The sequence below is a fragment of the Odocoileus virginianus genome, chromosome 11 (assembly GCF_023699985.2).
Source record: "Odocoileus virginianus isolate 20LAN1187 ecotype Illinois chromosome 11, Ovbor_1.2, whole genome shotgun sequence".
NCBI lineage: Eukaryota > Metazoa > Chordata > Mammalia > Artiodactyla > Cervidae > Odocoileus > Odocoileus virginianus.
Genome location: NC_069684.1, coordinates 22,002,196 through 22,028,773, shown reverse-complemented (window position 1 = coordinate 22,028,773; position 26,578 = coordinate 22,002,196). Strand labels below are relative to the sequence as shown.

The following is a 26,578-nucleotide window of genomic DNA, read 5'->3' as shown; positions in this document are numbered from 1 at the left end:
GAGAAAACCACAACTGTTAATTTTCTATGGTTTATTACAGTTTAAATGACAATAATTGCAAAGGATAGCTTATTGCATATTTGGTTGAACAAGATAAACTTGTGTTGATCAAAATAATGACAGTGAAATACCAAGAGCTTAAGATTCAAAGAGTATGCATGCCCCAATTCTATAAATTAGTGTGTATATGCATAAAAATAGAAACAAATACATCAAAATATTAATAGCAATTATCTCTGAGGGTTAGAATTTGGGTACTATATAATTTTCTTTTAATTCTTTTTGCATTCTTAATTGTCAATTATAACTATGTAGTAGTTTTATTATTAAAAAAGAAGGGGTTAGGTAAAAGGAATAACAGAAACAAAGGATAATGCCACTGAACAATATAGTTGAGTGTGGATGGGGAGCTGTAAGTAGTTTGATGTTCTTGTAAGTAAAGCAATGAGCTGGACAGTGACAAGAGATGAGGTGGTTGTAAGGAAGGTCACAGGTTGGTGAGAATGGTGACTTGGGTGGATAACTCCAGCAGCAATATGAATAACAGTTTGGGGAAGGTAGGCAAGAAGATAGGCTTCCCTGGTAGCTCAGATGGTAAAGAATCCACATGCAGTGCAGGAGACCTGGGTTCAATCCCTGGGTTGGGAAGATCCCCTGGAAGAGGGCATGGCAACTCACTCCAGTACTCTTGCCTGGAAAATCCCATGGACAGAGAAGCCTGGCGAGCTACAGTCCATGGAGTCACAAAGAGTTGGACACGACTGAGCGACTAAGCACAGCACAGCACAGGCAAGAAGATAGAAGACCACTGTCTGAGCAAGAGGTAATGAGAGCCCATGGCAGTGACCTTAGAGTGAAGGGGATAGATCTGAAAATAATTCATAGGTAAATCAGGTGATCTTCAATGATTGAATGGATATTAAGGTTGAGGTTAAATATGGAGGAGAAAGGATTACTCTCAGGTGTCTGCCTACGGTGAAAAGAAGTAGAAAATATAACTCTGAGATCTTCCTCCATCAGAACAGTCTGATGCCATATATGGAAGCATTTGTTCTTCTTTTTGAGAGTGAAGATACAGATCCAATCACAGGACAGTGCAGAGATTTGCTGGTGGTATAGGGGTGAGCATAGCTGCCTTCCAGGCAGTTGACCCGGTTTTGATTTCCACCCAACTCAGTGGGCCGATCTTGGGCTTCCCTTGTGGCTCAGCTGGTAGAGAACCTGCCTGCAATGTGGGAGATCTGGGTTTGCTCCCTGGGTTGGGAAGATCCCCTGGAGAAGGGAAAGGCCATTCACTGCAGTATTCTGGCCTGGAGAGTCCCATGGACACCACTGAGTGACTCTCACATTTCACACTGGTCTGAAAGTGCCTTGCCTTTCCTGCGGATCACCTTTACCTAATACAAAGTGTATTAGCCTTCCTCACCAATCAAAAATAACAATAACAAAAATAGCTACTATTCATTCTACTCTTCTTATTCATGGACACTATGATAAACACTTTGTATAGCATGTCATTTTTGCCTTCCCATCAGTCATTGGAGTTAATTATTAATTTATGTTACAGATGAGAAAACTGACATTCAGCAAGGTTAAATACTGTGTCCAGGGTCACATAGCTAGTAAGTGACAGAGCTTGACTATAAATTCACGCCTGTCTGATTGACTCATGGACTTCCCTGGTGGCTCAGATGGTAAAGAATCTGCCTGCAATGTGGGAGACCTGGGTTCGATCCTGGGTTGGGAAGATCCCCTGGAGAAGGGAATGGCTACCCACTCTATTATTCTTACCTGGAGAATCCCATGGACAGAGGAGCCTGGTGGGCTATAGTCCATGCAGTCACAAAGAATTGGATACAACTGAGCAACTTTCACTTTAACTTAGAACCATACTTTAGTATGGTTTAGTATTCTATACTTTAGTATAGAATAGAAGTTCAGTTCAGTTCAGTTCAGTCGCTCAGTCATGTCCGACTCTTTGCGACCCCATGGACTGCAGCACACCAGGCCTCCCTGTCCATCACCAATTCCCAGAGTTTACTCAAACTCATGTCCGTTGAGTTGGTGATGCCATTCAACCATCTCATCCTCTGTCGTCCCCTTCTTCTCCCACCTTCAATTTTTCCCAGCATCAGGGTCTTTTCCAATGAGTCAGCTCTTCCCATCAGGAGGCCAAAGTATTGGAGTTTCAGCTTCAGCATCAATTCTTCCAATGAATATTCAGGACTGATTTCCTTTAGGATGGACTGGCTTGATCTCCTTGCAGTCCAAGGGACCCTCAAGACTCTTTTCCAACACCACAGTTCAAAAGCATCAATTCTTTAACGCTCTGCTTTCTTTATAGTCCAACTCTCACATCCATACATGACTACTGAAAAAAACCATAGCTTTGACTAGATGGACCTTTGTTAGCAAAGTAATGTCTCTGCTTTTTAATATGCTGTCTAGGTTGGTCATAACTTTTCTTCCAAGGAGCAAGTGGCTTTTAATTTCATGGCTGCAGTCACCATCTGCAGTGATTTTGGAGCCCCCCAAAAATAAAGTCTGTCACTGTTTCCATCATTTCCTCATCTATTTACCTTGAAGTGATGAGACCAGATACCATGATCTTAGCTTTCTGAATATTCAATTTTAAGAACAGATGTTGGCAAACATTTTTTTTTCTTCTGTAAATGGCCAGATAGTAAATATCTTTTATCTTTCTGGTCACATATGGTTTCTCTTGCATCCCCTTCTTCTGTTTATTTTTTTTTAAACAACTTTTAAACATATAAACTTGCTTCTTAACTCGTAAGCCATACAAAAACTAGCCACAGGTTGAATTTGCATATCCGTGACTTACAGCACACACATGCATACTCATATACACCTTTTAGAGAATATTGGTGATGAAAGGGTCATATGAAGCATGCTGGGGGAGAAGGATAAAAATGGAGAAATTGCTTATCTCTACATTTCCTGGGGAAAGGGAAATCCAGCTGGAATATAATATCAATGGTAAACAAAGGGAGACCACAAGAGTGTGAGTCATCACTCAGCCGTAGTCTGAACACAATCACGCAGCCAACCAATGATCCTCAGGTGGCTTCAAAGCATTAATGTCAGGGGCAGCTGAGGAAGAGAGATTGAGGAAAAGAAATATGTTCCTTAGATAGAACACTGGCCCTGGCCTTCTGGAACAGGAAGCCCAGTACAGGGGCTGAAGAGGTGGGCCTTTCTGGGTCCCAACTCTCAGAGGGGAGGAGAGGGCGAGAGACAAGCCAGGGGGTAGGAGTGAAGAAGGGAAGGTGGGGAGGTTGCCTCCATGTATATATGCAGACTTCTCTTTCCTCAGCCACAACAACACTCGCTAATTTCAGATGGACAGGAATGGTCTGGCATCTTTCTGGAATCAAAGTCTACAAATGATAATTTTGGTTTGCAAAAGGCAAACCAAAACTCTCCCATCAAAAAAGGATACATATGTATTGACTATCCATATGGAGTCTATGGGCTTTCAAGAACTTATTAGGTGAAAGGATGGAATTAGGGGCAGAAGCATCTCTGTCCCTTGAGAGGTAATGCCAAGTGAGCCCTGGCTACAGGTTCATGAGACTTCTGGAGAAGTTGTAAGCACCATCAGAAGGGCCCAGAAGGCTTTGGTGGATTGCATCTTCCCATGCTGTGTGTCCTTACAACAAGTAACACTTGTCCTGGAGTCCATGAGTGACAGAATATTTTTAAATATCTATTTTATTATCTAGTTATCTTTTGTACTTCATTGTTTCATCAAAAGGAGTTATATGGATACAGAAATGGCTGTTTTCTGCATTGCAATGCGTATGTCCCACAGTGGGATATGCTTTAATTCCTTTTAGGGACTCAATATTGAGAAATATTTAGTCTATCATGAGAGGCAATACTGTACCATAGAGAAATAGTTGTAGAATCAGAAACATCTCAGTTGCAGTTTCATCTCTCCACCAGTCAGTAGCATAATGGAATCAGTGCTATGTTGGAGGGACACAGACTGAGCTAAGGTGGATTCAGCTATTGGGACAAATGTCAGGAAACCTTCCTAGGAGAGGTGACATCTATACCAATTTTGACAATGGGTAGTTATTGCAAAAGTACACTGGGAAAGAGCATTCTAGGCTAAAGAAATACATGTAAAATCTCATGGAACCAAGAGAGAGTGTAACAGAGGCACAGAACTGTAAGTAGTTTTGGGGATTCAGAAAAAACAATGGAAGAGAAATAATGGTGAGAGATGAAGTTAGTTACATAGTAAGGGCCAGATCACAAAAGGTTTGAAAATGTATTAAGGCATTTGGATTATGTCTCAAATACACTGAACACCATTGATGTGTTTTAAACAGGAACATGGTTTGCTCAGATTTCCATAAGGGAGATGAAAGAAGGTGGAGAAAGATGGGAGATAATCCAGGCAGTAAAGATTTTGCTCCATAAACATGAGAAAGTATGATAGTGTAAAGCAATACTCAACAGTGGAAGGGAGAGATTTTAGAAATATTCAGAAAGTAGAACTTATTGAACCTGGTTATTGATTGGATATGGAAGTGAAAAAATGAGAAGCATTTAGGGTAACTCCTTTATAGAGTTCTGGATTAGATGCAAAGTATTGGTGAGGTCTGCCTCCATGATAGGGAGATATAAAAAGTGAAAATTGAATGAAAGGATGAGTTGAGTTTTAGACTTGCTGAGTTTGAGCTCTCTAAGGCTTTCCCAGTGACTTAGTGGTAAAGAATCCGCCTGCCAATGCAGGAGACACAGTTTCAATCCCTGAGTCAGGAAGATCCCCTGGAGAAGAAAATGGCAACCCACTCCAGTATTCTTGCCTGGAGAATCCCATGGACAGAGGAGCCTGGTGGGTAATAGTCCATAGGGTTGCAAAGAGTCAGATATAACTAAAGTGACTGAGCCAGCACATAAGGCATGTCTAGGTGATGATTCATTATATATATATATATACACATGTATTTGTATATATATATACTTACCTGGAGCTCAGGAGACAAATCTAAGCTAGAGATACACATTTTAGAGTGATCATTGCAAAAAAGTGCTGCCAAAGTGAATGATTTCACCCTAGGAGAGTATAGAGAATGATAAGTCAGAAAGTGGAGGATGGGCCTTGGGGGAGTACTGCTGAAGAGATGGGGAGAAAAGAAGAAGAGGTATATACCTAAGAGTGTATATGAAGGAATGTCCTTAGAGATAGGAGGTAAAATAGGATATGAAGACACCCTGAAGCCAAAGGAAGAAGTTTCAAGAAGAAAATGATCAACAATGTCAAATGCCTCAGAAAGATCAAGAAGATAAGGACAGAGGGTGTCCACCGCATAGAAAACCTGGGACATTATTGATGACCTGCAGAGGGAAATTTTACTGTCAGTGTTGAAGATGAAAGCAGAAAATTTTTGAATTCAGTTTATAATGAACAATTTTTCATTGTGTAGTTTTTATAAATTCAAAATCTAAAAGTGTTAGTTGCTCAAGCATGTCTGACCCTTTTGCGACCTCATGGACTGTAGCCCTCCAGTCTCCTCTGTCCATGGAATCCTCTAGGCAAGATTACTGGAGTGGATTGCCGTTTCCTTTTCCAGGGGATCTTCCTGATATGGATTGAACCTGGGTCTCCTGCATTGAAGACAGATTCTTTATCATCTGAGCTACCAGGGAAGCTCAAAATCTAGGAATGATCATATACTGTGAATTCATTAATAACAGCAGAATGTCCTCTTTGTCCTACCCTTTAGTTTTTTCAAAATAGGAATTTAACTAGATTTGGGAGAAGGTGGCATCAAAGTATTTGTTACTGAACCTCATCTAATTAATCCCCTTACATCTCTCTAGTAAGTGGTTGGTTTCCTTTTCTGTCTCCTCCCATAATTAGTATCTCACACCTTCTAAGTCTTCTCAATTTCCTGTACTCATCACCTCATGCCATGCTCATAGGAGATACCCCCACCTTCTCCTTTATTTCTAGAGCAGCATTAATTAGAGAAGCATTCCTCAATGTCATGCCTGCCACCTACCCTAGAAACCTTGTGCATTCTTTCCTTTCTTCCCTCCTCCCTTTCTAATGCATGAGCAACTTTCTCTTGATATTCAAGGAGATTCCCAGGAAGTGATGCCAGAGACAGGAATTTTTGTAATTTACTGAGGGTTTCTTTTAGCAGAAAGGGATGAGGAAAACAGGATAAGGCAGAATGAAGGGCTAAGCAAGCATGTGGTCTCACAGTTCAATCCCACAGGGAGCTCTGGAGCATAAATTGCATCATGGATTTGGTCCTATCTTGGGGCAAAGGCTGGCTTTTTGTAACTTTCTATCAGTTGGTTATTGTCTGCCAGCCGCCCTGGGAAGAGGCAGACATACCATTCTTTGAGGCAGCTCCTACTTGGAGAAAAGAGAATTTTCCAAAGAAAAGCGCCAGCAGTAAGCTGTTAGCAGCCAGTACTCACAATAGCTAGGAATTGGTGGTACCTGCTTGGGCGGAGCAGCAACAGTATCCACCATACTCCTGTGCACAATTTTCTGACGGGTTCTGCATTTAATTATACTAATTAAATCTTTCTTTCCCTTTTATATTATCTCCCTTTACTGGTGTTTTCCTGTTAAACTACTTTAGTGATGCTTAAATGTCCTACCATAAATATTTTCCATCCTCCTCTACATCCTCACATTTTTTTCTTCACTGCCAAGGTCCTTGTCTTTGCCCATCATCTTCTCTTCCTTAAGAGCCATTCATTCTCCAACCCACTGCAGTCTGGTTTCTGCCTCTACTATTTTTCTGAAATTGCTTTTGTCGAAGTTACTGACCTTCTTGGTTTTAGTTCTGGTGAAGACTTTTCTGTTCTTCTGCTATTTCAGTCGCCAGGAATATTTGGATTGATCTTCTCCCTGGGCTTTGGAGATGCCAACTCTCCTGGATTTCTTCCTACCTCTTCATCACTGCTTCTCAGACCTCTCTGCCAATTTCCTTTCTTCTGCCTATTCTTGAAGTTGCTATTCCTCAGTGTTTGATTTGGTACCTTCTCTTCTCACTCTGTATACCTTTTCCTGGACCAGTCTGAGCTTCTGAGACCATCAGAAAAGATCACCCTTTGCTATTCCATGATATGTAATTCAAAAGTAAGTACATATTTTTAAACAAAGGAGAAATAATATGGTCTCTCTAGTCTTTTAAATTGTACGGCTCTGGATATATTTTTGAAAATGAACTACCTAGCACACATGCTTTCTTTCTCTCTCTCCCTCTGCTGGTTCCCTAAGCGTGTATTGTGTTGAGTAAACCTATTAGGAGGTCAGTAATGCATTATCTCATTCATTCTACAGTTTTCATTATTACCAATTTCTGAATTTATATACTGCTCAGATCTAAAGAACCATATATGCAAGTGTCTAATAAGCATCTATAATTTGATTATCACAATGACTAAAAACTGTCACCGAGATCTGTTCCTCCTTCTATTTCCCACTCCAGTGACTTGTGTTAAGCAGTTACTCAATTTAAAAACCCAGGAGTCATTTCAGACTCTTCCTCTTGTTCCCCCTAACCTCATCAGGTTCACCACCAGTTGCTACTGGTCCTTTCCCTAAATATCTCTCATATGTATCCACAGCCTCCGAATAGGCTTCTCTGCCTCCAGTTTTGTGCTCCTCAAATCCATAGGTACACTTTCTGAATTCAGGAGTGTGTTATCCCAACTTACAAAGTCCAGATATAAAGGATTTTCAATCTTCAGTGTTCCTATAGAATTCATTCACCTGCCCCATGTCAGTAGAATAGAAAGTTGAGAGTTCAGTTTGGTGAACTGACTGAACTGTCAGTTCAGTTTGAATCATCAAAAAGAACTGACTTCTGTGGTGTATGTGTGTGTGTGTATGTGCACATGTATGACATAATATGGAAAGAATGTTTTGCTTGAAAATAGGGTTTGAAATAAACCTTTTAAAATAGTCTAAAGCAGTGAGAGAGAGAACTAAAAGAGAAAAGAAGAGAAACACGAAAAAATGACTAAAATATGGAATGACTTCATGGGTCTTTACTCGTGAAGTTGAAACACATCATGTCTGCTCCAGTTACCCACAAGGACCACTTCTCTTGGGAAAAGCTTCCTATTTTTAAAACTAGCGTAATGCCTGTGGAATTACATTGCCTATTCCCACCCAGGCCCCCAGAGTTTATCATTACACACTGTTTTTGCCAAGAACCTGCTCTGTCTTTAGTTATCAACAAAGAGATGTCAAAGAGCATACACTTGGGGCTTTGGGTATATTTTTATCTCTTGCTCTCTACCAGAGGCAGCAGATCCTATGTGCTACCCTTTGAAGTCCAGTTCTTTTAGATGTAAACAGGCCCTGTGGTTTAAGATGGTTCTGCAGCTGGGCAGTATTGGCAAACTTGGGAAGTGGGAAGAGTGGGGTATTCTCTGCCTCATCTTCAAGTTACAGCCCATCTGCACCATTTATATATTCAGCTAGTATTAAATGAGCACTTAATAATACACAAGATGATGTACTAAGTTGTTCTCACATTGATGTGGTACTTGACTTTTGCGAACTTTGTCCAGCTAATGAGATAAGGAATGCTCTATAATATTTATTTTTGCCCTATAATATTAAAATAAAGAATGCTTGGTATTATATATACATAAATATATATGCACACATGTGTACGTATCTATTTGTAAAGACCTATGCATACCTATATGTATAGTTTACACATATGCATACATATAAATAAATGTATGTGTGTGTATGTATGTGTAAAGACCAACACAGAAGAATACAAATAAAAGAGAATTACTTCAGATCCCATGACCTGTTTCATCCCCTTCTAGATATCTAGATTGACATTGTATACAGCTTAAAATAGAATTATATCATACTTATTGTTGTACAGCCAGCTTTTTCACTCAATAATATGTTGGGAGCATTTTTCCATTTTAATAAAAAATCTAGATTGTTTTTAATGACTTCATGTGAATATTATATATTTTTAATTTATCTTGCCACATCCATGTTAATGGATATTTGCATTGTATTTTTTGCTATTATATTCAGGCTTCCTATTACACTATTCTATGTTATTACACTATATATATATATATATTGCTATTATTCCATTATTTTTGGTGCATATATGAAGCACATACAAATATCTTCTTAAGTTAAATATACTAGAGGTAAGATTTCTACTGTTGGAAAATATTACCAAAACAGGTTTACATATTGTAATTACCTATTCTAATCTATTTGTTGCAGATGAAACTAAATGACTTAGAAATTCAGATTTAGGGGCCCCTTTCAGTCTGGGGTGATCATTGTGGGATTCATGGGAAAAGTGAGATAGAAAATTGGCCTGGAATGTTAGATACAGTTTTGATAATTGTACATGTAAGGGAAGAACACCTTAAACAAAGCAGTGAAGCAAAAAAAAATAAAATAAAAAACCAAACGAAGAAAAATGACTCAAAACAAAAAACTCAGGAGCATGTTTGACGTCGGTGAGTAAATCAGTTTTGTTCAATTGATGGCATAGTGGAGTTGGGAAGATCCTGGAGGGTAGGCTGAGTGTCAGATGAAGGGCAACTTTGAGTGGCAACTTATAGGGCACCTAGGGGTAGGTAGGGCTCAGGGAACCTAGGGTGAACAGAACACCAGTTTGAATATCATCTAGCGTGGGCTGGCGTGCATATAATATTAGAGGGAAAAAAATAGGAAGACATCTTAGTACGTGACAAAGTAAAAACGCTCTATTCCAGATAGTGACGGTGGGAAAGAGGAAATAGGAATGTATTCCAGAGACTCTGGGAAAGGAGACTCCATAGAAGCTGGGACGAAACATCCCACTAGTCACCAACTTCTATAGAGTCTTCTTTGACAAAGTCTCTAACCCCAGCTGCCATCACCAAGTCATGCCGCGTCTGCTAGATCCACACCAGTAACGAGGGTTTGCCTCACAGCCTTCTCCACACCCTCACTGCCGGTAGCTGGGCTGGGCACTGTAACGGAACGGTCCAGCCCTGCTTGGTGGCAAAGAAAGCAGCAGCAGTCAGAAGTGAGGTCTTCATGTTAACATCACCTGCCACCTAGAGCCAGCTGATTGGTAGACTCTAAATCACATCCAGATCCCTAGGTGCAAGGGAGCTGGACCAATGTCGAGTTCAACTTTTCTGTTCTCCAGAACAGGAAGACACCTAGATGGAGGAAAGAATTGATGTGCACAAAGCAATCGGCAGAATCCACCACAAACTTCACAAAACCTTACTCATGTCTGCTTCTCAAAGCTGATTTTTCACTCTGTCTCCCATTCTTGCATACAGTTCTAGGCACCCTGCTATTATAGTGCCTTGTACCTTGCATTATAATCATTTGTTTCCATGGTTGTTTTCTTCACTAGACTGAACTTCTTGAAAACAAGAGTCATGCCTTCTGCATCTCTTCATTGCCAAGGCCCAACACAGTGACTCACAGATCCTAGGGAAACCAGCTGAAGAGTAGGGGAAAGAATGTGGGCTTTGGAGTTAAAGGAACTCAAGTTTAAAACTTGCCTCCAAAACTTACAAGCTGTGTGGTTTTGGGCAAGTGACTTCATCTCTGTAAGTTTTAGTCTCTTATCTGTAAAATGAAATCATACTGACTTCATAGACTTGTGCGCTTACATGAGAAAATATATGTGAAGCATCTGCCATATATTTGGCATTCAGTTCATTGTGATCACTATTATTATTAAGGGTACATAAACTATTGCCAAGTTAATGACTTATTCAGTGGGTTTCTTCCTGATTATTTGTCTTGGCAGCAAGGCAGACTTTGAAGAGTTCAGTTTTTTCCCTTCTGTATTATTATACTCTAGTTTGCTTACTATTCTGAACGTAAATTTTGTAAATTTTAAAATTTATTATTGTTTGAATTTTTATGCTTATGCTGGATTTATATTTTTTTTGACCTTACTTTTTAATAGTTTTATGTTATTCCTCTTTCCAAAATCTACATATATTCTCTTAAAATTTTAGCTCAGCAAGGAGTTCTTTTACAGAACCTCGTTCTTCCTATTACTTTCTGTCTCCTTTCTGCCTTATTGTGATAACTTAGAATTATGCTCATTTTCAAGGTTTATACCCTTCCACCTACAAAGGGTCATTTTCCCCTTGAGAGTCCTAGACTATACCATATTCCCTTTTAGAAATCTGTTTTACTTGAACTCTAGTCCCTGATGTTACCAGTCCTGGCCATTGCAAGAACTAAAATAGAATTTCTTTCACTAAAAGAACTCTCCTGTTCAATGTCACCATCTAGTTCTTTCTTATTAATATGAACTAAAATAAATTGTCATAACTTTGCTTTTTTTCTTGAACATTTTTGAGAGATATTATTAGCAAGTCATAAAAAGTATTTACCAGATGTTCTGCCACTGCTATTAGCAGCACCTGTCTGCTGGCAGAAACATTCTCACCTGAAATTCTGGATCAACACTGTATTTTTATTCTGTGCCAGTTTTAGAAACTGCCTTAGGGCTGTATCAAAACTATACTTTGCCTGACCATGCCCAGCAGTAGTTTATGCCTAAAAAATTTTCATTTCTATTTTATTTTCACTAAATGTTTTCCATTGTGGGTTTACTTCAGGTGTCCGATTTCAGTTGCATTTCCTTCCTTTTTGCACTGTGGTATTACTTCTATTTCACTTAACTTCATTTCTGTCAAACCAGGTATGCCTGTCCTCAGACATAGTGGTGTGCAACAAGTGACTAGCTGCCCAAAGAGTCTTTAAGCTGATACTTGCTTTCCTGTATTATGATTTTTGAACTATGTTGCTGGCTATGTAGACATCTGAGACCTTAGATATTGTTATTAATAATATAATGTTTATTGATGATATCTATGTGTGATTTTTATATATGTTACCTGATTTTTATTTCTAATAAGTATACACAGATTATACTTTTATTATTGTCATTTTGCAGATAAAGAAACTGAGAAGAATGATGACAGGCAGCTTGTCAGTGCCACATGGCCAGTGAGTGGTAGAGGTGGGACATGAGACTAAGTCTTTCTGGCTTAAGCACCTGTTCTCCTTGGGGTGTTGACATGCTACCTCTGACTTTTGGTTCAACCATTTTCTCTTAAGTTCTATGGGGTACTTCTTCCCTCATGCTTTTCTTTTTTCTTATCCTGACCCAATAAGCTATATGGGTATTTTTATGCTGCATATCCAACTAAATTTCAGGGTATGACTCCCTTGCTCGGGTAAATAAACTACTGCCAAGAACTGGAAAGGTGGAATTTACTCTCTTCTGCCTTTTGAGCCGGTTATCTAGGCAATCACACCTTCTTTTTAAATGGGTTCTTTCCTTTGAAACCATCTTTTGACGCCAGAGGTTCATTCGCTGTATGCTCTTTTATTTTCCAAAGATATAATATTTAAGTGAAAGAAGATATATTCATTTTCTATTCCTGCTGCAACAAGTGACCACAAGCTTAATGGCTGAAAATGACACATATTGATTACCTTACAACCCTGTAGGTCAGAAGTTTGACATGGGTCTCACCAAGCTAATATCAAGGTGTCAGGGCTGCGTATCTTTCTGGAGGATCTACAGGAGAAACCACTTCTTTGCTTTTTCCAGTTTCTAAAGGTGGGCCACCTTCTTTGGCTTGCAATCCCCTTCCCTTCAGCTTCAAAGCCAGCAATGTAAGATTTCTCTGACTCTGCTTCCATGGCCACTTCTTTCTGTGATCACAGATGGAAAATGTTCTCATCTAATAGGATTGGACCCACTTAGAAAATCCCGAATAGTCTCCCCATCTCAAAGTCTGCACTCCTAAGCACCACTACAAAGTGCCCTTTTCCATGTAAAGTAACACAGGTGCCAGATTGCAGGGATTAGAACATGGACAACTTTGGGAGCATTATTCCGCCTAGTACAGAAGACATGATGACATTAGACTTCAAATCCTTTAAATTTCCAGTTAACTCTTATGTTTCAACCTCAAGCTCTTACAACACATAAACCTTTTCAGGAGAATAATCCCACTTTACTTCCAGTAGTACTACTCACCCCCATATGCATTAGCAGAAGTGAGTTAGTATTTTGGGTGTAATAAGTTTTGTCAAGTTCTCCATATTTGAATTTCAAGGAAAAAAAAAATGTCATTCCCAGTTGATTATGTCTGAGTAGTGATGATATCTTGGCTCTTTTGTGGCATTCAGATGAAAAACAATCATCATTTTGAGGTCTTTTCTTCCTGGGCTCATTAGTAGGTGGTTATTGAAAGAACTGAAGTGAAGGGTGAGGGAAGGGAATATTGAGGAAGAATCCTGGCTTTTCTTCTTGTGTCATAGAGAGGGTAATAGAGGTGGCAGCAATTCAGAGGGAGGCACTGGAGGAGAAGATAGTGCGGGGAAGAAGACTACGAGTTCAGTGTTAGAGACGAACTGAATATCCAGTCCACATGCCCCCTGGGAATGAATGATGTCACACTGCTAATAACAATCAGATTACATGAGTAGAATGTATAACTATAAAATCTTATCTTCATATATCGCCCCTTTCTTTAGTATTGCTGGAAGTCTTCAGAAGGGTGTGCCATAAAAATTCAAGCCCACTGGCATCTATGGTTCTGTTTCTGTTTGCTGTTGCATGCTGGCAGTGGTATTTACCTTGTCTACTGACACTCAACATTTCCAGTTGATGATCTACCCTCAGTGCTTCTCTAGGGAAAAGCTGGCCTTATTAGTGAGCTGGCTTCTAATGCAACCCAAGGCTGTAAAACTCTCAAGTGTTAGAATGGTGCTGACATCCCTTAATTCTTTCCAGAAATGGAGAGAGTGTCCCTTATCCTCAACTGGTGCTTCATTTTGCTATTAGACCTTAAAGTATTGCTTATGTATCCTGGTTTGTACCAGTTTTCTTATGAAAAGAGTTCTTTTTGTTTCTTACTAAAGAACTTGAAATCCAGTCTCTAAAAGAATGGACAGAATGACATTGTGGTTCTTCCCTTGTTCTTGCCTTTTTATCCTTCTGTGGACACCATCACATACTGCTTCTGCCTTTGGCCAAAATTCAAACCCTTCTTGCAATTATATCCGTGGACAAATATCCACAGATTCATCTATTAGACCACTATTTCAGATGAATTAAAATTCAGTGTCTGAAATTTGTTTCTGCTCAGGTAGAACACCCTTAATAATGACATGTTAACTTCAGGATGTCTGTGAGGGATCCAGATACACACACACACACACACACAGACACACACACAGGCACTTCAAAGTTCAAGAGTAGAAAATTTCCCAGTGGTGAACAAGGTAAATGACAAAATAATGGATTGCAATCATGACCCAAGAGAATAACTTATAAGAATTAGAAAGGGAAAGAGAAACCCACAATGGAGACTGAGAATCTGTGATCACAAAAGCAAGGAAAGAATTGGGAAAGAACACTGCAATAAAAGCAGAGAACTTCAAGAATCATGAAGTAACTAACAATATAAACATGAAAGTGGTTCTCATGAAAACCAGGTTACAGTGGGATTGGGGGATATGTGATGAAAACAGAAACAAATGGGAGATGAAGAAATTATCCTTTCAAGAGATTTGAATTAGAAAGGAAGAACCCGTCTTTATTCCTAGCTATTGTTTTCTCAGAAGCCTCGTCCTGTAGGACAAGAAGAAAAGTAATAAATTCATTTCAATGTATGACAAAAACCACTGCAATGATGTAAAGTAATTAGCCTCCAACTAATAAAAATAAATGGAAAATTAAAATAAAATAAAATAAAATAAAAAATAAAAAAATAAAGTAAGTAAAGAAATAAATGTTTGAGTTTGTTTGTGTGTGAGGGAGTGATCAGTTCAGTTCAGTCACTCAGTCATGTCTGACTCTTTGCAACCCATGAACTGCAGCAAGCCAGGCTTCCCTGTTCTTCACAAACTCCTGGAGTTTGCTCAAACTCATGTTCATTGAGTCAGTGATGCCATCCAACCATCTCATCCTTTGTCCTCCCCTTCTCTTCCTGCCTTCAATCTTTCTCAGCATCAGAATCTTTTATTAAAAGTCTATTCTATACATCAGGTGTCCAAAGTATTGGAGCTTCAGCTTCAGCATCAGTCCTTCCAATGACTATTTAGGACTGAGTTCCTTTAGGATTGACTGATTTGATCTCTTTGTAGTCTAAGGGACTCTAGAGAGTCTTCTCCAACACCACAAGTTCAAAAGTATCAATTCTTTGGTGCTAAGCTTTCTTTATAGTCCAACTCTCACATCCATACATGACTCCTGGAAAAACAATAGCTTTGACTAGACGGACCTTTGAGGGCAGAATGATGTCTCTGCTTTATAATATGCCGTCTAGGTTGGTCATAGCTTTCTTCCAATTAACAAGTGTGTTTTAATTTCATGGCTGCAGTCACCATCTGGAAGATTTTGGAGTCCCCAAAAATAAAGTTTCTCACTGTTTCTACTGTTTCCCCATCTATTTGCCATGAAGTGATAGGACCAGATGCCATGATCTTAGTTTTCTGAATGTTGAGCTTTAAGCCAACATTTTCACTCTCCTCTTTCGCTTTCATCAAGAGGCTCTTTAGTTCTTCTTTGCTTTCTGCCATAAGGGTGGTGTCATCTGCATATCTAAGGTTATTGATATTTCTCCCTGCCATCTTGATTCCAGCTTGTGCTTCATCCAGCCTGACATTCCACCTGATGTACTCTGCATATAAGTTAAATAAGCAGGGTGACAATATACAGCCTTGACATACTCCTTTCCTGATTTGGAACCAGTCTGTTGTTCCATGTCTGGTTTTTACTGTTGCTTTCTGGCCTGCATACAGATTTCTCAGGAGGCAGGTAAGGTGGTCTGGTATTCCCATCTTTTTAAGAATTTTCCAGTTTGTTGTGATCCACACAGTCAAGGCTTTGACATAGTCAATAAAGCAAAAGTAGATGTTTGCCTGGAACTCTCTTGCTTTTCTGGTGATCTAACAGATGTTGGCAATTTGATCTCTGGTTCCTCTGCCTTTCATAAATCCAGCTTGAACGTCTGGAATTTCACAGTTCATGTACTGTTGAAGCCTAGCTTGGAGAATTTTGAGCATTACTTTGATAGTGTGTGGAATGAGTGCAATTGTATGGTAGTTTGAACATTCTTTGGCAATGCCTTTCTGGGATTGGAATGAAAACTGACCTTTTCCAGTCCTGTGGCCACTGCTGAGTTTTCCAAATTTGCTGGCAATATTGAGTGCAGCACTTTAATAGCATCATCTTTTAGGAATTGAAATAGCTTAGCTGGAATTCCATCACCTCCACTAGCTTTGTTCAAGGGAGTGATAGAGCTCATGATAAGTGGCCTCCATTTTATCATCAAAGAAAGAGGCATGCTTGTCTAAGAGTCAGAGGAGACCGAGGTTGGTGAGGGAGAAGGGGCAAGAAAGAATGGTGAAGATTTTGAATAAGTCCTGAAGAGGAGATTGACCATAAATAATTTAGACAAGTGCCACTAAAGATCCACATTAGATAAGAAATAAAAAATCAATCTGAGTAAGGGTGACATTGAGAATGGTTGTGCAAAGGTCATTGGAAGTAAGGGAGTGAAAGATAAGACTGTTTTCAGTGGATGTTTCACATCAGTGTTGACATTTCTTCAAGGGACTCTAGGAGCTGGATAAAAGGAAAGACTGTGAGTCAGACTCAGAGAAGGCAATGGCACCCCACTCCAGTACTCTTGCCTGGAAAATCCCATGGATGGAGGAGCCTAGTGGGCTGCGGTCCATGGGGTCGCTAAGAGTCAGACACAACTGAGCGACTTCACTTTCACTTTTCACTTTCACGCATTGGAGAAGGAAATGGCAACCCACTCCAGTGTTCTTGCCTGGAGAATCCCAGGGACGGGGGAGCCTGGTGGGCTGCCGTCTACGGGGCCGCACAGAGTCGGACACGACTGAAGTGACTTAGCAGCAGCAGCAGTGAGTCAGACTGTGAAGCCCTTGATGTGTATGGGACAACCAGGGGATGGGAAAATGAAAGAAAATAGAAAGCAGACAGTGGCATATTAGAGTGCCATGTGCACAATAGCAGGAGCACTTTGACAAAGGTAGAAAAAACTAAGTTTTTGAAGTTTCCCTAAGCAGCTAGGAGAACACTAGTTAGTATTCTAGTATTCTAGAATTCTAAATTCTAATTCTAACTAGAATACTAGTTAGTATCTGGGGACCTGTAAGCCTTATGGTGTGAGAACAGCCCAAGGATTGGGAGAGCAGATCAAAGGGGATAGTCACCCAGAGAAAGAAGCAGAACTGGCAAAGTGGTTAGCAGATGAAGGTGGCAGAGGGAAATCATTCTGCGTATTTTGTGTTGAGAACCAACTGATGGACAATAATGACAGAAAGATTTAGATTTAACCAAACCCAAATATCTAAGATTTGGTCCAGGTTGTTTCTGTGAGGGGAGTTGGCTGAGGGCCCTTGGGGGCATCTGGTTTTGTTCTCCTGGAGGCTGCCTGAGCACCTGTGGAGAGCAGTCAGCATCTTCCTCTGAGGGGGCTTGCTCTGCCTGTGGGGAACAGTGCCCTGCGTCCCAGTCTTAGGGCACACACGCATGCATCTTTTTATGTCTCGTTTTTTAGCATGAGAATTTCTGATGCTCATTCAACTTCCTTCAGACAGCTCAGGATCTTTTTCTTCCTTCTGGCCTAAATTACTTCTCTCAGTTTACAAGGGAGCTATTTGACTGACTATTAAACTAGAACACAAGAGGCATTATTATTATATTCTTCCACTTAGTCGGAAACTAAGCAGAGTTGGGACTTGCATGGACAGTTAGATACTAGAGTGTGGCTAGGGGTCAGCAGTTATGGAGCCCAACAGAAATCATCTGGGGGACAAAGGAATGTGGTGGGCTGGACACTGGACAATGGTTAATCTCAAATCAGTAGGTGACAGTGATAAAATAGTGAAACAAGTGTGCATTCTTTCAGGAGGTATGCCAGAAATAATACATTCAAGCTATGGCAGAACAACTTGCTATGTCAGCCTCAAGGAAAGCTTGATTTTGAGACACTGTTTATGAAGATCAAGGTGACACTTCACTTTGCTCTGTCTGAGCCCTCAGAGAGAAGTTCATGGCGAGTTATTTCAATCTAGAGTGTGGAGAAGATGAGTAAAGGGAGATCTTGGCAGAAATTAAGTAGATTAATACAGCTCATCTCTCTTTTCAGGCTTCCTAGGTGGCACAGTGGTAAAGAATCTGCCTGCCAATGCAGGAGATATAAGAGATGCAGGGTCAATTCCTGGGCCGGGAAGACCACCTGGAGGAGGAAATGGCAACCCACTCCAGTATTCTTGCCTGGGAAATCCCATGGACAGAGGAGCCTGGTTGGCTACAATCCATGCGGTAGCAAAGAGTCAAACACGACTGAGCGACTGAACACATCTTTCTTGTCATAGATAGTTCTGGTCAGTTCATGAACCAATGCTCTTTATGACATTTATGTATATTGGTCCCAGTCAGTTCATGATCCTATGCATTTTATGACACTTATGTATGTCATTTCCTCTTTGAATATTAAGATATTTGGGATGACAAGTTTATCTCTTAATAAATTATTTCTGAAGCAAGATGTTAAGGTTTGAATCTTTGAATAATGTCCACTTTCTGTACTGTAGGCCTGAGCTAGGCTCTGGTCATATTAGCGGACAAGCTAAGACATTTATGTTATTAGCTGAGATTAAGTTCTGAAATGGCATACATGTATTATAATAGGTAAGGCAGTCTACATGCACAGTGAACACCCTTTGGATACCTACAATTTTACCCTTTTTTGGTTTAGGGAATAATCTGGACAAAAATGTTTGTCTCCAACAAAATAAGACTCTCCTCTACCGTTTGCATTAATGACTGTTTCCTACTGTCTCTAGCTTTTAAAATGTATTTTTCCCTTATACTTGCTGACTTCTACCTGTCTTTTTGGAGTGTAGGAGTTAGAGAAACCGCACCCAGTTTGCCACCAACATTACATAAACACTCTCATCTGGAAGAGTAATTTATGGCTGGAGAGAGGGATGGGCAAGGAAGAAAAGGGAGATGAGTAGAACCAACAGATGAGTTGGTGTTGGAGAAGGAGGCCTCTTGGAGAGTGGCTCAAGGGAAATTACTGGAACTACGGGGTTGAGGGAGAACAGAAGGATGGTGGCCAAGATTGGTAAGTGGCAGACAGAGAAGCCAGGAACACACAGGTAGCCCAAGTAACCATGCCAGGAACAGGGGGATTTGGGGAAAGTGAGGGAGGAGAAAAGAGAGAAAACTGTCAAGTTCCCAATTCCTAATTTTAATGGGCTCTCTGAAAAGAAACAGAGGGTGCAGTTTTTCTTCCTTGATACCCCACCTATGTGAAGGCTCAGTCACTGATCCCTCTTCTTTCTTTTCTAATCATTTCTTTTTTCCTTTTCTTTTCTTTCTTCTCTCTTTCCTCCTATCCACCCTGCCTCTTCTTTCATCTGACTGATTAGAACATCTCCATGTTGAAGAGTTACTTGATGTCATCATAGCTCCAAACCATCGATTTGTCAATACAGGAAATTGTAATTGTTTTTAATAAAGGAGAAAAGGAAAAGGAATGTGACTAATTGTCTGTGTAAAACCAGGCGACAATTCAAAAAACACTGAGTCTCCAGGAAAGCAGAAAAAGGAATATCCCTCTGACCACATCTGACATCACTTCATGGAATTTGGATGGCTTCTTGGGGGAGGAGAACTATTTTTCCAAGATAGTATAAGTCAATAAGAAAGGATATTTTAAAACCCCCTTTCTCCCAAGTACTTTTGGTTTTAAAGCAAAGTCTTTTTGTGCTTCTTTATTCTTATTTTTGGTTCTGTGCCAAAGAACACAAATACAGTCTTCTTTGGGATCTCTATTTCTTGGATACTCCTTGCCGATATATCCTACATGGGGATTAAATAGATGGCATCAACAGTGTAGTTGGGAGGCAGAGCAAGCAAGAGAAGAGGGTCATGCTGTTCTCACATGAGCTTCGGGGTTGAGTGATTTCAGTGTCTGCAGCTTGCCTACCAGAGTAGTAAGCATAAAGCATCAGTCTATAAAGGATATTTTCAACTATGTTGAGAGAGCTGTCTGCATAGTTGAAGCTGTGATAGGATCATTGCTATTTTTGGAGTGGCATTTCCAGTGAATCCAAGGGGCGACTCAGTTTTGGTTTAGTTGTTCTTTCTTAAAATAGCTCTCCATTGAGAATGATGAGGCTCTGTTTGCTCATGGTGAAGTTTTAAGTTTCACTCATATCAGGAAAATGAAGGTCTTTGACTATATATGAGCTTTAAAAGAGATCGAATGCTTGTTTCCCCCTTTTTATGGGCCATGGGGCATGTGGTTTTAATAGACTATTAAGTCTGCAAATAAGTACAAACGTAATATTACCTAGTGCTTTGAAGGCCACCAATAGAGATACTCAATGAGTATAAAGTAGTCAGAGTAGGGTTAGAGAGTCTATGGATTAAGGTACTAGAAAGAGAAAAAATATATATATAAAACTAATATTTCCTGCAGTGGCTTTATGTTATCCTTTCCTTCCTATAACTCATTTCTTTCTTTCCTCTTTAACTTTGTGTTTTCTGGTTACTATTTACCTTTTTAAAAAATGCCCAAAGCAAGCAGATGCTGAAATAGAGATTTAATCAATCTTCTTATAGTAATGATTGTGCAGTGTGATAGAAAGAACAAGAGATTGAGAGTTGTAAGGCCTTATTCACCGTGGATAGGAAAGTAATTCTCAGGGCATAGAATTAAGAGTATTATTGGGTTTATCTTGAAGAAATAATCTGGGTGTTAAGCAGGGAGCTGAGTATGATGTCAGATACTGAGTATTCATATAAATATTATGGTGCCAAAAAAGGTAAGGTATTATTTATCTTGGAATAAATATTCTAAATGAGCACTAGTGTCTTTTTTGAGAGCACCGTGACACCTGGTCTCAGCCTCTTTGCCCTTCTCCTCTAAACGGCAGTGATGGTTGGGAAGTCAGAGCCTGGTTCTCTCTGGCTCTGCTCTCGTCTGTGGTCCTGCGGTGTGACATTTCCTCTCTCGCGTGCTCCCCAGGGCATACATGAGTGTGAAGGAGCTGAAGGAGGCACTGCAGCTCAACAGCACCCACTTCCTCAACGTCTACTTCGCCAGCTCGGTAAGAGAAGACCTCGCAGGCGCCGCCACCTGGCCTTGGGACAAGGAAGCCATCAGTCACCTGGGTAAGTAAAGCTGAAGAACAACGACAGCAGGAGAAATGAGGAGGTTGGGAGGGAATCCGTGAAAGTTAGTTTGGGGGGAAGTGGGGAGAAAAATAAATTAATAAATGAGCTTCTTTGGGCTGAGAATAGCTTTGAGGAGAGTTTTTCAAAATGTTTTAATGAAGACAGGTGAGCTGTATTAGGGCAACAGTGGCAAATACTCAGAATGTTCTAGGCCAAATATTCAGAAGGTTCTAGACCAAATAATCTAGATGCAAATAAATTGCTGACATGGGATAAGATCCATTTTGTGTCTTGATTAATCTCAAGAGGGAACAAAAGAAAAAGGTGGCTAGAATGTGAAATCTGGTTTGCAGTAATCGCTATGCCAGAAGATTGCTGGTCCTCTTGCATGGATTGGAATTCTGAGGAGATCCCAGGAAATACAAGCAAGTAGGGCTTGCCTGGTTACCTGGGAAAAGGGTGACACCTTAATCTAAATGAAACTACTGCATACTTCAGACAGATGATTCCTTTTATAGTATCATTATTATAAAGGAAATTTTACTAATCAATCAATAGAATAATTAAATCAGTTTATGTGGATAAAGAGTAATTATTCAATATAATTTGTATGTATTTTCAAAGAGTCTTGAGTAGGGTTTATAAAAATTTACTTTAAAACTGAACTACCATAATTAGGAGGAATTTTTCATGTTGGAAAGAGAATTCTTGAAGGAGACCAGAAACCACTGTATAAATGATCTAAAAGAGATTACACAAAAATAATCTTCTTAGGAGTCAAATATGAAGCAGAGAGAAATAAACTGAATAAAGATCTCATAATACTGTGTATGTCAAATTCATTTGTGAGGGGGTCATTATGAAGTAGAGCCCAGAATATTGAAATGATAATCAGAGAATATATGAGCAAGTGTCCAAAAGATTGGGGAAGGAATAAGATAAGCAATAGGTTAACAATAGATGAAAAGATATTGTTCCTGTTCAAGAGGAAACCAGAACATAAAAATCCCTATAGTGAATTAGGTTAGCATCCAGAAGGGTTATATATCTCAAGCAAAGGAAGAGATAACAAAAAGTTAAACCTGTGGTGATCCAAACAGAATGCTTTGTTTATCCTGGGTTTCATTGGCTCTATAGTCATCTGATACAGTTGTAGGGCTCTCCTTTTATCATTAAATTTTGTATTTTCAGTTGTCAGTATATGATAAGTCAGAAATTTGTGAGGTGAATGATGCTTTCCAAATCAAAACTAATGTGAGTCATTCTAGTCTTCATGGTTCTAAGAGGCAAGCTAGAAGGTTTATATGCCAATAAGTCATTTAGTAGTGAGTTTGAGTGTCTTGAATTACTCTCATGATAAACAGTGGTTACAGAGGAGCATGCAAAACTCTAAGAAAGTACCTCCAAATTGGCTCACATCTGATTCCAAATGTTACCTTTCAGTACATATGACAGCAAGGTTTATCCATGATGGTTTCTGAGAATCCTGGGTCAGTCACTGGGAATTGAATCTACTTGTTCAAAAAACCTTTAAAAAAATGATCTGCCTAGCCATTATAAAGACAAATCTTGACCCCTTAATAAGAATTGTTGAGCTGGGAGCAGAGCATTGAGTATTTTCTTACTTTTCTGGCACTAGGCCATTGACAAAATTCATTTAAATAAAAAAATGGACAAAATACCAAAAAATTAGCTACTTGAAAACATCAGACATCAGCCAAGACAATGAGGATTTGAGAGACCCAATCCCCAGTTAGAAGAAAGCTACATTGACATGACCTCTACATATAGCTCAGTTTTGGGTTTTTTTTTTTCTCCTTGAGGGAAATTGCCAATTCTCAGTAAAAGTAATAGAATCAGAGGAGCAAAGAGCAGCAGTACAGAGCGTGCTTCAGTCTCACTACTGGGGAGACAAAAACCATAAGTCAAAACTTCTAAGGTATCCAGACTAGAGAGATCAAGTTCCCAGAGAAATAGAAATCATGGAAAAAATAAATGTGATATTTTACTCATAATTTTAAGATATTTTCTGATTTCTGAACTATGCATTCTCCAAGTCAGTGACCAAGAAAACAAGTATTGATATAAAATATCTGCTATTAAATAAAAAAACTGAAAAGTGATTTCAGGAGTCTTACAGTGGAGGGGACAAAAAAAAAAAATGGAATTGAGATCCTGTCAAGGAGGGGCATTGAGACACTTAATGAAATACTCTTCATAGACATTCTACGAAGGAAAACATAAATAGTGTAGCTTACACAAAGCATAAAATTCAGCCTGAAGCACTTTTAAACCCCTGTCTGTAGGAGGGTCATCTTGCCTGGAGGATCCCATGGACAGAGGAGCCTGGCAGAATACAGTCTATAGAGTCACAGAGTCAGACCTGACAAGTGACCTAGAAGCAGCAGCAGCATCTGCCTATATTTAACTGCCTAACAAAAGAAAGTTAAATATGCTCTGGAGGAAGACAACATCATCAAAAGCCTCTACAAATTTTCACACACCATGTCCAGAAATCAGTAAAAAAAAAAAAATTTCCAGTTATGCCAAGAGACAGGATCAAATGATGGTAAACTAAACAAAGAAATAAGCAATCACTCCATAAATGCAGATCCACAGATTATCCAGATATTGGAGTTATGGAATATTGGCTTAAGATAATTATTGTTAGTATGTTCAAGGTAGATAAAAAGTTGTAAAGTGTCCTCAGAGAATTAGAATCTATATTAGTGAATCAAAGGGAAATTTTAGGACAAAAATACAGTAACTGAAATTAAGAAATTAATAGATTAGTTTGTGAGCAGGAGAGAAGATTTAGAAAACTGTAGAACTCATACATATTGAAGCTCAAAGAGGAAAAGTGATGTAAAAATTTAGAAAACAACATGAGGCATTTGAGACCTGATGAAAAATTCCTACTGTAAATTGTAGTTCTAGAAGAAGAAGAGAAAGATTTTGAGGCAGAAACAATATCAAAGAGCTAGCAGCTGAGAATTTTGCAAGGTGACAAAAACTATCAAACTACAGATTCAAACTGTTTTTCAAACCCTAAGAAGGATAAATAGAAGGAAAATCACAACTTGATTCATTATAGCAAACATGCTGAAAATCAAAGGCAAACAGAAAATACCCAAAAATAACCAGAGAAAAATTATGTTACTTTAAAAATAGCAATAGTATGATTGGTATGCTGATTTTTCAACAGAAACTACAGAAGTCAGAAAACAACAGATTGATGCATTTTTTAAAATGCTAAAAGAATAATTGCCAACTTATAATTCTATATTCAGCAAAAAATCTTTTAAAGAAAAATTAAATGTATTTTCAGACAAAAATAGATCATTTAATACCAGCAGTAAAGTAAATATTGAAGAAAGCTATCCAAATAGAAAGAAAATGACTCCAAATGGAAACAGAGACATACAAAAAGAAATGAACCACACTAGAAAGGATAAAAATATTAAAATAAATAAGATATTAAAATAAAATATTAAAAGTAATAAAAAAAATTTTTAGTTTAAAATATATGTGGTTAAAACATGACAATAATGGCATGAAAGACAAAAAGAAAGTAAATTAAATTAAATGATTTAAGGCACCTTCTATACAAATATTCAGAAAAATTACTGATTTATTTATTTTAGACAGCTTATACATACCTTATATAAGAATTAGCTCAAAATAGATCATAGGTTTAAATATAAAAAGTAAAACTGTATAACTTCAGAAAGAAAATGTAAGAGAAAATCTTCAGGGCAAGGTTAGGTGAAGAGTGCTTATATATGACACCCAAAGCATAGTCCATAGCAATGAAAATGGATAAATTGAACTTAATCAAAATTAAAACTTTTTCTCTGAGAAACACTCTATTAAGATGAACAAAGCAATGGCAGACTTGGCAGAAGGATTTGCAAACCATACATCTCACATAGGATTTGTGTCTAGAATATATAAAGAAAACAAGAGTAAACAAATATTCCAGTTAGAAAATGGGCTAAAGCACAGACATTTTGCCAAAGAAGATATACAGATGGAAAGTAAGCACATCAAAAGATATAATATCGTTAGGGAAAAACAAATTAAAGCCACAATGAGGCTACACTTATTAGAAGACCTAAAAAGTAATAATAGCAATACTAAATGCTAGTGAGAATGCATAGGACTGGATATTGCATATATTGCTGATGAAAAAGTAAAATGGCACAGCCACTTTGGAGAATACTTTGGCAGTTTCTTGTAAAATTAAATGTATACTTACCATATGACCCAGTAACTGGACTACTGAATATTTATCCCAGAAAAGTGAAAATATATGTCCACTCCAAAACCTGTGTATTGATCTTCATAGTAGCTCTATTTGTAATAGAGCAAAACTGGAAATGACAAAAGTATTTTTTAGTGATAACTGCTTAAGCACACTGCGATACATCTATCCAGTGGAATGTGCATGCATGCCTGCTGCGCTCAATCGCTCGGTTGTGTCCAACTCTGCAACCCCATGGACTGCAGCCCACCAAGCTCCTCTGTCTGTGGGATTTTCCAGGCAAGAATACTGGAGTGGGTTGCCATTTCCTACTCCAGAGGATCTTCCTGACCCAGGGATGGAACCTGCATCTCCTGCTTGGCACGTGGGTTCTTTACCACTGAGCCTCCTGGGAAGCCAATGATACTACTCAGTAATAAAAAAGAACAGAGTATTGATACATGCAACAATTTACATGGATCTCAAGGGTATCATGGGGAGTGAAAATAATCTCAGAAGTTGCATGCTTATGATTTATATAATATTCTAAAAAATTTATGTATTCTCAAAGTTAAAAAAAGAAAACTGGAGAGAGAACAAGCGAGTGGTTGTCAGGGGTTAGGAATAGTAGAGGGTTGAGGAGAGAGGTATGTGTGAAGGGGGACATGAAGGATAATAGAGGCGCAATCTTAATGCTGATTGAACGTTTCAGTGTTTTGATTGTGGTGGTAGTACACCAAGGTATACAAACATGTGATAAAATTTCATAGAACTACACACATACACACAAGACTGCATGCAGAACTGGGGAAATCTAAATAACGTCAGTAGTCTGTATGCATAAACAGAACATATCACATACAGGTCTTTGAAAGCTCACTGAATGAAGGCATGAATGAATAAATGAATGAAGGTATGATATATTAATGGTTTCAAGAAATGTTTGTTCAAACCAGGGTTCTGTAACAACCTAAGGGGTGGGATGGGCTGGGAAGTGGGAGGGAGTATCAAGAGGAAGGGGACATAGGTGTACCTATGACTGATTCATGTTGCTGTATGGCAGAAACCA

At 39.0% G+C, this 26,578-nt stretch overlaps 1 protein-coding gene across 1 annotated transcript in view; it reads left to right on the top strand.

Annotated features, from left to right (window-relative positions):
- The window catches only part of PAPPA2 (pappalysin 2), a 289,437-nt gene that overhangs the window by 82,812 nt on the left and 180,047 nt on the right, over positions 1-26,578 (top strand). Inside the window, exon 3 of the mRNA XM_020879747.2 lies at positions 21,118-21,263. Coding sequence (XP_020735406.2) covers positions 21,118-21,263 — 146 coding nt within the window. The remainder of the gene's footprint in view (positions 1-21,117; positions 21,264-26,578) is intronic.